The sequence below is a fragment of the Physcomitrium patens genome, chromosome 22 (genome assembly GCF_059467195.1).
Source record: "Physcomitrium patens ecotype Gransden chromosome 22, ASM5946719v1, whole genome shotgun sequence".
NCBI lineage: Eukaryota > Viridiplantae > Streptophyta > Bryopsida > Funariales > Funariaceae > Physcomitrium > Physcomitrium patens.
Window position 1 is genome coordinate 5322444 of NC_143431.1, and position 11951 is coordinate 5334394.

At 37.9% G+C, this 11951-nt stretch overlaps 2 protein-coding genes across 6 annotated transcripts; one reads left to right on the forward strand and one right to left on the reverse strand.

Annotated features, from left to right (window-relative positions):
* The first annotated feature begins 2024 nt into the window (after positions 1-2024).
* LOC112274947 (uncharacterized) lies at positions 2025-3690 on the forward strand. The gene is made up of 2 exons (XM_024504825.2): positions 2025-2834; positions 3026-3690. Exons 1-2 carry the CDS (start codon positions 2123-2125, stop codon positions 3484-3486), a joined length of 1173 nt encoding a protein of 390 aa, XP_024360593.1. The 5' UTR covers positions 2025-2122; the 3' UTR covers positions 3487-3690.
* Positions 3691-7212: 3522 nt separating this feature from the next.
* On the reverse strand, positions 7213-11556 carry LOC112275110 (uncharacterized). Of its 5 annotated transcripts, none has more exons than XM_090246328.1 (7): positions 11462-11556; positions 10133-10963; positions 9629-9902; positions 9202-9367; positions 8534-8704; positions 8117-8271; positions 7213-7916 (listed from the first exon to the last, which is right to left on the reverse strand). In XM_090246328.1, exons 2-7 carry the CDS (start codon positions 10806-10808, stop codon positions 7643-7645), a joined length of 1716 nt encoding a protein of 571 aa, XP_090102454.1. In that variant the 5' UTR covers positions 10809-10963; positions 11462-11556; the 3' UTR covers positions 7213-7642. The 5 variants fall into 5 exon arrangements, with proteins under 5 accessions (XP_090102454.1, XP_024360910.1, XP_024360912.1 ...); XM_024505142.3 differs by having other exon boundaries at positions 10109-10963; XM_024505144.3 differs by having other exon boundaries at positions 11372-11556.
* Between the last annotated feature and the right edge of the window lie 395 nt (positions 11557-11951).

An 11951-nucleotide genomic window follows, 5' to 3' on the forward strand; every position in this document is an offset into this window, starting at 1 on the left:
GGAGGCAATTACTCAAGTTCTACTATAAAGATGTTACATAGGTGAAATTAATCTAGCCAACATATTAAGTAACAATAAGTTATGTTATAAGCCTTGAAAAAATGACAATAAGTTTATTTGAAGAAATTATGATTTGCTAGTTGAAGTAATATATATTGTTCATGTTGATGAACATACAGAATCAAAAACCATTGAGCAAACCATGAGTACATTCTTTAATAAAGAGTAGAATCATGCTATGAAAAAAGAACTTGATTCTTTGAAAGATCATAATACATGGGATTTTTTATCTTACCAAATAACTAGAAGGCTAAAAAATTAAAATAGTTTTTTAAAAAGAAGCTTGCTAATAATAATTCCATGAAGAATTTAAAGCACGTCCAATTGCAATAGATTTTATGTAAGTGAAGGGTCTTGATTATCAAGAAACTATTATATCAATTTTTCTTCTTGTAAAAATTTATATATTTTTGGAATTGTTGCTATTATTGATTAGAGTATGTTATGTGAATTAAGAATTTAAAAAAGAAATTATCTATATAAAGATTATAAATAAATAAGAAGTTTTGCTTAAATACAAAGACATTGCATTTGTTTATCAATACTTTGCTCAATACATACTACACCCATGTGTTTTGCATTGGAAATAGGTAAAACAAATATTTTGTTACTTGCAAGAAATAAAAGCTTTGGTATTGCAATATAGAGGCAAAGGAGCAAGTTTACAACTTGTATGCTATTGTGATGCAAATGGAACAAGTTGTGTAAAGATGTGTCGTTGAGTAGGTAGTTATGCATTCCTATTGGGTAGTACACTTATCACTTGGTCAAGCAAGAACCAATCATTAGTTTTTATTTCATTAAGAAAAGTAGAGTATATAGCTTTGGCCACTATAATGAGGGAAACTTTGTGGCTTCATGAAATATTTAGAAATTATAACATTCTTGAGTTGGAAAAGTTCTTTATTTATAAAGATAATCAAAATGCTATTGTTATTACTAATAATCCTACAAACCATGGTCAAATGAAGCATTGGGACATGGAATATGTTTTCATCAAGCAATGCATAGAAAAAGAATAGACTGAATTGAAGTATTGTACCTATAAAGCAAATGATGGCACATATCTTCATAAAACCTCTTCTTCGAGATAACTTTCTAGCTTCTAAAGATATGTTAGGTCTTGTTTTGGTAGAGAACTAAGTTCCACTTCTGAAAGAGAAGTGTTGAATAGTATTGTAAGCATTGCACCATAAGCTAGCACTTATCCAACATACAACTGAAGTTTGACAAAGTGTTGTCTTTTCCTTGTTTTGGTGCATTTATGTTTGTAACATTGGATGAATGTCGTTTAATACAAAAATATAATATTTGGCAAAATCCTAATACAATCAAGTTTATAGGATCCTAGTGTACACACACTTACTCTCACACACACTAGTTTTTCAGGGCATGTATCCCCACCGTGGGAACGGGTTGGTGAGGGTTTGAATCCCATGGCGGAAGTCTTCCAGGCCGCTAAACAGTAGAGGGAGGCGCGACGACGACGGAGAGATTGAGAGGCGAGAGATAAAAATTTTGGGTTCACCACCGATCGTGATGAAGAACCTGAGGACGTTGCTCGATGCTGCTGAGACTATGGCTGCATACAAGTGGTTGGTTCGTTGGGATGTCGACGTTTCTTCGTGCTTCGGCTGGCGTCGTGCCACTCTCCCTCATGGATCTGCTCGCGTTTCCAACGAGGTCGCGGTGGACGTGGACAAGTTTCGAGGTTGACACCCAATCATCGTTCCAGCCAACGAAGATCCTGTAAAGCGAGTGCTACTGTTCGAGGAATGATGGTGATTGGGATTTGATATACGAGGGGAATTGATCTTGGGTAATCAGTGAAGATCATGCGAAACGGCGTCGCTTTCCTTTTCGCCCCGGCCTTCGCAGCAACTCTTCAACCCGCTTCTCTTGGTTGTTGTGGTCGCTGTTTTGTTGCTATAATTGATGGTGAAATTCGGTGAGTCTTTCTCTCGGAATTGCGGATGATTTTGGGGGTCGTTGTGCTGTTGCGGTGTAGATTGTTAGTACAGCTTCGAGGAATCGATTTCTGTGAGTGGGCTGGTTGGAAGAAATGGCAGACGAGCTGGAGTCTGATATGCCCCCATTGGAGGATATTTCAGACGAGGCGGACGAGCATGACTTTGAGACGTTGAATGTTGGAGGAATGAAGTTCGTTACCACGGTCAGCACCCTCACTAAGAGAGACACACACTCAGTGCTTGCTGTGATGACAACTCAGCGCCACGAGAAGAGCAAGGTCCTGAGAGATGAAGATGGGTGCATGTTTATTGATCGGGATGGAACACATTTCAGGCACGTTCTTAACTGGCTTCGCGATGGCGTCGTCACGCCTGAGCTGGAGACACCAGAATACCATGAGATTCTTCGAGAAGCAGAGTATTATATGCTGTCGGGTTTGGTAGAGGCTGTGTTACTGACGTCAGGTAAGAAACGTGAAGACGTCCGTGCGAAGTCGGGAGCAGCCAAGGAAGTGAGGATTGCTTCGTCGATTACATCCCAGATCGCCCGGATGGCGAGGCCTGAGTTGAGTCGCCTGGATGTAATAAAATTGCAGCAACATGAGCATGGTGTGCGTGTGAGAGGAGTGAATCTCTCAGGATTGAACTTGTCCAATCTAGATTTAAGAGAGGGAGATTTCCGTAATGCTCAACTGATCAACACTACCTTCGACAATGCGTACCTCATGAATGCGAGTTTCGAAAACTGTGAGGCTACTGGAGCTAGTTTCAAAAACGCTATGCTTCACTATTGCGACTTCACAGGTATGATCACGCAATTTTTGCGCGAATGACCTCATTTGTCTTACATTTGAGACCACTCCAAATTATCCACAAGTCACACAATCACAGCACTTTCAGAATGAAACTTAATTATCTGTTCACGTTAATTTTGCTAATTACATAATTTAGTAGATTTAAGGTTTTATGTTGCTTTCTATAAATCAATATTCTAGGATCGGAGATGGTTGGAGTGGTGCTGGACGGTGCGATCCTGAAGGATGCAGAACTGAAGGGAGCGTGCCTCCAGAATGCAAGCCTTCGCAATGCGAGTCTGGTTGGCGCGGAATTCGATGACGCTGACCTTTACAAGGCGAATCTGACTCGAGCAGATATGTGCGGAGCAAAGTTTAGGAAAGCTAATCTCACTGAGGCAAATTTAACGGAGGCAAACCTTTCTTCCAAAGGAAGAGAAGGTGGTACAGCTATTCTAACACAGGCAAGGCTCACGAGAACTAACTTCTTTCAAGCAAATCTGAAAAATGTGAACGTGTCTGAAGCATGGGACTATCAGAATGCTGTCAACTTGAACGAAGCGATAGGCTACACCGCACCTAAGGAGAAGAGCAAGGAGAGACAGTTTGATGGCAACTACAAATCCCTCCTCACCATGCCCCACAAACATTTCACCGTATGAATCTCGACACACCGTATCCAAGTAGCATGTTCATGGTTGACGCTCATGAACCAAGAAGCTGCACCCTGTTCTTCAGGAAGTACTAGTCTCAGACTTGGTAGAGGTGCAATTGTGATTGCATGACAGGCATATGGTAGCAAAAGACCAACGTCTCTCTCGTTGTATCGAAATTTCAGACTTCAATCTCAAACAAGTTCTCACTAATCTCTTCGCTTCATTATAAAGACGAAAGTCATGATTGCTCTGTTTTGCGCTTCAAAATCATGCCACCTAACTTTGCAAAAATTAAAACTAAAGCACTTGCTGGAAGCAACAAAACTTTCATGAAATGTCTACTCTGCGTTACAATAACGAATGTGCTTCACAGTCCGTGCTCCATCTCAACGATCTGAACCAGCCCTACATTCAGAAGGGCGACGAACTGAAAAATGAGTTGCAATCGATAAACACAGGTACACACTTTGTGTGATCGGCGAGGCCACGGCAGAGGCCGATGGGATATTTTTCTGGCCGCACCACGATGTTGCAGGCAGCATCCAACACTCACTTCACAGATTGTGCGACGCCCCTCAAGAAGAGGTGCACATTGTCATTCTCGACCTGCGAGGGTGTGTTGTTTTCGGGTCTGTTTGTTTTTTTGGATGCATCCCATGCGATCGACGTGGCGATGGAGGAGTGATTAGAGCTTTACGGATCTGAGTGAGCGTCGTGGAGATCTGAGGAAGGAAGGAATCGTGGTGTGTCTTGCGCCGCCTTTTATTTTATTGAGTCGACTTGAGCCCCACCGCGAGCCTCCATAACGTCGTGCCGATACTTTTATGTGATACTTTTTTGTTCTGAAAAAGCTAAAGTTACCGTGTGATTCATGGCATTGAGATTCTGGTAACGTGTGTTTGTTACAATAAAAAAAAATATATATATATATATATATATATATAATAAAATAAATTCACACATAATAGGAATATATATATATATATAATAAAATAAATTCACATATAATAGGAATATATATATATATATATATATATATATATAATAAAATAAATTCACACATACTAGGAATATATATATATATATATATATATGTGAAGAAAAAAATAAGTAAAACTAAAGTGATTGAATTTTTTTGAGAAGATTGAACATGTATCAAAATTTTCTTTTAGGTTTTTCTTCTACCATTTTTATTTATAGATTTGTAAAAAATGATATCAGTAATTTATTTAAATTATATATATATATATATATATATATATATATATGTGAAGAAAAAAATAAGTAAAACTAAAGTGATTGAATTTTTTTGAGAAGATTGAACATGTATCAAAATTTTCTTTTAGGTTTTTCTTCTACCATTTTTATTTATAGATTTGTAAAAAATGATATCAGTAATTTATTTAAATTATTTATATATATATATATATATATATATATATGTGTGTGTGTGTGTGTGTGTGTATGTATATATGTTTTTATATATATATATATATATATATATATATATAAAATGTTAAAATGACCCACTTATTTGCAAAATCGACCTATCCTATTGTAGAGAATAAGGGGAACTACAAGGATAGTTGGGAATAAGGTTAGGAGAAGAGGGGGGGGGGTGGGATGAAGAAGATTGGGAACATAGGGACTAAGGACTTAAAAAAGAGGGAGGTTGGAAGAAGGGTCATTTTTCTAATGATGGTTACAATAGGGTGGATTGATTTACTAAATGGGTAGGTCATTTTAACATTTCTCTCTCTCTTTGTTTATATATATATATATATATATATATATAAGCCCATAAATGTTTATTCAATGCTTTAAATATGATGTTAATATTAATTTTCAAAATTGACTCTTAATAAATGGATTGTAGCAGACAAGTTTTTCAAATAGACATTATATTTTTATTGTATATAATTTTTATTTCTTTTATTTATATTTCAAGTAATCTAAAAAAAGATTATATGAATATATAAGTATATGTATATATTAGCAATAGGACACCTTGTTTTAACTTTAAAAACATATCTTAAAGTAATAGAGTTCTAAATGTTTTTAAAGAGGAAAAAATTAATTGTTGTGAAGGAATTTATTCTTTAAAATAGCATCACAACAAAAAATTATTAATAGAAGAATGTCATGTGTCTCTTGCAAAGTGGACAACACATGATATGATAAAAAGTGTAGTTCTTGATATAAGACTTATATGTTGAGTGTAGTTCATTCTTTACTTTTTTTTTATTTTTTTATTGTGACATTTAAATGAGGCAAGAATTGGCTAATCTTATGGTTAAAAATCTAGATGTATTCATAGATAGATGGATTTATAAAGAAATAGTTGGTGCTTTAGATAGATGCTTATAAGTAAATATAATTATCTTTAGTATGTATAATATATGACAAATCATATTTTTAAACATTCTAGTATATTTATGTATTATTTCTAATAAGTATTGATAAAAATTTCAGTATATTGATTATATGCATACTATACATTTTAAAATTATAACAATGAAAATTCCATCTTTTTTTTACTACATAGGTCAAAACATTATAGATAAAATTTTATTTATATTTAAATTAAATATAGAAATAATTACACACATGTAATCAAATATCCCATTCTATTCAAAAACTATTGGTATGCTAATTTTATCATGTTTAATATTAAAATAACACTAAAATTAGATATATTTTATAACTTTAAATATAAGTGTAACTTCTTTCTTAATTGGACTTAGTACATTTGTTTGTGTATCTATTGCCATAATGTAAACAATCATTTATGAGAACATAGGAGTATGTAGAAGTTTTTGTATGAAAATTCAATTATGAGTTCTTAAGAATCTTAATTGTGATATTAAAAAGTAAGAATTAAAATCTTATCAATGCCATAGTTTTTTATAATATAAAAATATTGCATTATCATTTATTGAGTTATGTTTTGCTACTTCACATAAAAAATGGAGATATTGATGATTATTTATTTTTCTAAAATGTAATAAGTTTTTAAATTTTAATTCTTGAATATTCATAATCTAAAAATGCACAACAAACTAAACTTGAAGGTTTGTGTTGTTTTGTTTTAAGTAACCTTTTGTTACAACTATTTTTATTATAAGTATTTATTGTCAACATCGTCCAAAAACCATCAGAAGCAAGTGCAACATATCCAAACCATTTATTATATATTTTTTTACTTATACATAACTTTTAAACGAGCCATCACTTTATTTTCTTGAAATACACCAAAATGCATATTCAAACTTAAACCTATAGTCACATGAATTAAAGTGGTGCCCAACCAAACCAAGCAGGTTCCGGACTTTTGTCCCTCACAAGGAAACTAAATTCAATCTGTCAAGTCGGAGAATCTCGATTCTGTGTGAAATGTGAATTCCACTGGTGAGAGATGGCCAGGTGGATCTGAGGATTGCACAGGCTTTTTGATGCGAAGGAATAAAAATGGAAGATCCTTGTGCCGTTGACGATTATAGACCAATCTTTGTGAAAATGAATACAAATAAAGTATTCTACTGGAGAAAATTAGAAGCTATATATGAAAACTTGGTGATGTAAAAACATTGAGGCAAATCAAACTACAGTTACAGATCAGGGATATTTTTTCCTTTTGAAATCAGAAAAATTCATGCCTCGGATGTTTCTCCAGGACGATGAGATCTCAAACCTACTGAAGTTGAACCACCATAGCAAATGCAAATAACACCATGAAAAGCAATTCGAAATCTCTTAGGAGACTTATGCTTTGTTTGTTCTGGATACAACGATACCCACCGTGGTCATACTTTCAACGGCAATCAGAATTTTCACGTCACAACCACAGTTGGTGCTACCCAAGCTCTTCCTCTACCGCCACTTTAATGGTTGACAATTCAAAGCTTCACAGCAAACCAACTGTATCTCAAAGCTGTTATATGCGTGTACTCCATCGTTTAACCTCACCCTGGACTTGGCCCTGAACAAAAGGCCCTATTTAGCATATCTAATGAAGTATGGACATCAAGGACATGCCCCACCAGCCGATGCTGTTGTGATGGATGTCTGTCTGCTGTGCTTGCAAATATCGGTCGAGATGGACACCTGGAGTTTGATCTCTGCTGCCAACTGCATTTCTAGTGCCAAAAAAAAGCGCATTATGTTACCAATACTCATCACCAAGGCCGCCATGGAGAAAGTGAAACTCTGTTGCATATGGTACGCCTACGCTGTAGAGAGCGAAAAACACTGCCACGGAGAGGCCAAACACAAGGAGGAGCCGATATGGATGAATGCCCTCGTTCAATAGAAGATACGACTCCATTGCGTCATCATCATTTTCATCATTCACATCTTCAACGTGCACATTCACTCGAACTAGGGGGCAAGTGAGTAGACCAAAGGAAAGGCCACTTATTGCTGCTCCCAAGTGGGTCCTGCAATATTTGCAAGCAGCTCACAATCAAAAGTCAAGAAAAATACAGACAAAGGTAAGAAAATAAATAAAGGTGTGTATAAGAAACTTCAAGGGACAAAATTTGCTTTTTATTGTATCCAAATTCTATTGCTAAGCTTTAAGAAGAATTGATTTAATCGTCTTCAATATACTGGGCAGAGACTCAAGGAATCCACTTACCAGTCATCAACAGGGAAGGAGTTGCACAATGCATAAGTAATGGCAGTAAAAATGATCACTTTCCGAACTATTTCACCTGCCACATCCAGACCGATTATATCACGGTTGCGTAGTATATAGACCACCCAAGCAGCCATTAAGGCAAAGATGGGGCCCTGTCCAAAACAAAACACTATCAGTCAGAAGATTTATTTGAGAGGAAAATTTACAGGAAGTTGCAACGTGCCGAAATCTTAGATATATGGTATACAGTTTCATTTTATACATAATCAGTAAATCTGCAAGACGAATAGATTCTTAGGCTTAACATGCAGCCAAACCTCAAGCAAAAATGCAATTTACCGCAAACTAAGCCACAATAACCGACATCCGTATACAAATCCAGATTACTGCAAGGTTGGAGAAAGACCGACTTACAGATCCACCAACAGTGCCTTGAGGTGTGTGGAAGAAGCTCAGTAGGTTACCATACGCACCGCCAAGTAGATAGATCATGGTAAACCCTAAAGTTCCATACGCACTTTCCACTGCAGGACCGAATTCTAGCAATGCCCAGGTACTCAAACCTAAGTGCAAGAGGCCAGAATGCTGCACTCCCACAAAAACAATTTATTGCCTCGATTAGGAGAAGCATTTCTTGATGTATAGTTAAATTTCATTCAAAATCCAGGTATCGTAATAACAAGCAGGCAGGACAATATTCGATTCACAAGCTAAGAACTACGAATTTATCTAGCGCACTTAATCACAAGAGACTTTGCTGAAAAAAAAAAATGAAAAGAACAGTGCAAGCTTCTGAAATAGCAAACGAGTCTGGTCAACAACAGTATCATGTCAGGCTTCAGAGCCTGAAATGAGCCATCGTGATCCTTGATCATTAAGCTTGTCACTATGTGATGTCGACATGACCTCTTTGCTTTTCGCCAATTCGGTGATAAAATGTTGAGAGGCAATGCTACTATAGAGTCCACTTGGTACTCACAGTAAGTGTTTCAAAAATACATGCTCCATTCTAAATCACCAAATCCGAGTAGATTATGCACGCATCGGCAAAATCAAACCAATAACGGGGTAATGATTATTACCAGAAACATTGGAGTAACTAGACGCCACCAGTCGCCATTCACGATTAGTTCGTTCACTTTTGCTCCATAGAGATAAGGAAGAGAGGCATCGACCATACCAGGCACCTCTAGAGGACTGGCCAAGCCAAACAAATATACAGCGATATTCAAAGCCACCAAGCCGTTCCTGCAAGTGAGATTGTATTTTAGGTTAGTATGTTATGATACAATGATCACATTCAACTCGTAGGATTCAGACATTTATACTCCTGAAAAAGCACAGAGGACATATCAACATTGCCACAAAGAGATTCGAGGGTAAGATCTGATACTGCAGCATCATCTGCAGACACTTGACTAGTTAGAAAGAACTATCACACCATAGTCTATGGAAAAAAGGGAAGTAGTTCAACCTAAGAAAGATCAGTGAAACGACTTCAGGACTCACACAAAATAGGAATTCGGAGTGGCAGCTTGCAAACCCCAAGAAGAACCCTGCATGAAGTTCTCATTTTCTGCAGAAAGAAGCTTTCCTGATTCAGCTTGTTGCCGAAGAGCCTTCTCTAGCTCTTTCATGAGCTCTCTATATTCTAGTTCCTCATCCTCCTCTGCAGAAGTTTCCGATGCACCAGCGACCTTGATATTTACTTCCTTCTCTTCGTTGACTGTGCTCTGCTTGCCCTCTTCCACTGCCTTCTTTATATCCTCGTAGGAGCCTGCGACTACACAGATGTGATACACCGACTAAGCACAAAGGTTCAGATAGATTCGTTTCACCTATCCTTGATCAAAGCAGTAACTAATCACTGAAAAAAGAGGGTCATCAGCCTTTTTCAAAGTAAAACTCACCCGCCATTTTCAAAACAAAGATCAACCAATGGTGAATTTTAGCTAACGCTACTACAACTTTATCACAACCAATGCTTACTTTTCTCAGGTTCACGTAACTTGCCGAAATATGCATCTAGTGCATCAAGACCGCTCTTGTCGGAGTGTGCATCAGTTTTACTTTTGAATTTGTCATCTTCTACACGATCCTTCACTACGTTTCCTGCGTCAGCTACTTCGGAAGTCACAACCAGCCCACTACTGTCTGTTTTGGGTGGCAAGGCAGTCGTAGGAACCCCAGTATCTGTTCCTTGAGATCGTAATGTTGAGATAGATTTTTCTTCCGCCCTGCTCGCGTGGAGTTTGTCAAAGTAAGCATCCAATGCATTCAGACCCTTCTTAACAGCCCACTCATCTGTCTCTGTAACATCTCCCTTCTTAATTTCAACACAAGAATCCAATGTTTTCTCTTTCGGCAATGTGTCCTCCGCATGCTCCACTTGCCTTGTTTGTAAACAATTCAGGGGACCCGAGCCTAATACAAACTTCTCACCCCTGAGTTTGCTCCGATACGTAAGCCACACCGGCTCCTGATGGAAAAATCTCAGACGCGCAAACCTCTGTTTCCTTGCCTCAGCACTGATAATTCTCTTAGTCTGAGAACCCAAACCACGATTACCTCTAAAGTCCTTACATGAAAAGTCCTTCAAATTGCTACTGCATTCGAGGGGTTGATGTGGAGGTTGCAGATGTCGCATGTGGCTGTAGAGCACAGTCTGTATTCCCTGCACGAGGGCCATGGTCTACACACTGATTTCACCAGTTACTAATTTTCAGAATAGGATATTCATCTTCGTGAAACTTGCATCCTTCAATGCCGAAGGATTAATGACGAATGAGTTCGAATAGGGCCGAGGCCGCCATGAAAATCCCGCAGAGAAACGATCCCAACTACCTGACACATCATCACAAACCACACACGCGACGTCAAATATAATCCCAAATCCTTAATATCTAGCAAGTGTGCGGCCACACAAACCACTCCCCGAAAAATTGGAAACAGGAGTAGCAAAGCAACAAAGTTTACAAGTAGGCGCCCTGATGTCCACCAAGAGCAAGACTAAATTCTAACACGGAGAGAATTAAAAATGTGAAAGTTCTAACTGCATAATCTCTGAAGATTAATGAAACTTTAGCCCGAATACAAAAGCAAAGCAATACCATTAGAAAACAGAAATTAAAGAAATTACGGCGAAGAACAAATGCAACAATACGCAACCTGAGCGACACGAAGGAGGGGATGAAACGATACAATCTAGCTGAACAACACACTACAAATCACTACTGCGGCGTCGTATCTCACTTGCAATGAAAAACAAGACACATATCCAAGCTCCAGCATAAAAGCCGCCATTCACTACGGCGAACTCCCACAAAACACAATGAAACTTACAGGGAGAAGAACCTCGATGAGGGTTTAGAACAACATGCCCACCGACGACCAGTCCAAGCCGGAACCCAATCAAGTCACCGAAATATGCGAAATGGTGCGACCCACCAGAGACGCGCGACGCCCTCTTGTTAATATCTACTCTCTTCTTCCAATCATATCTTCTTCGCCTGTACAATCCAGAATCATCGTCACCACAGTTTGTGGCATCCAGATGTATGGTTTCGATGAAGACGGATGAAATATTGGATAATTACGCATTTTTTTTTCACTTTAGGGGATTTGTTTATGGGATGTTGACGATGGCACCTGTTGCTCACTCGGTTACACACAGTCTTCCTGGAAAAGGAATCCACAAAGAGCGACAGCAATGGGGCCACCTCGTGCGAGGCGCCATCAGCGTTCTTGATGCGTGTTGTTGACGAGGGTTCTTTTGAGGGCATTTAGTTTCTGGGACACCATCTCCTGTAACTGGCATCCGAAGATTGTGACG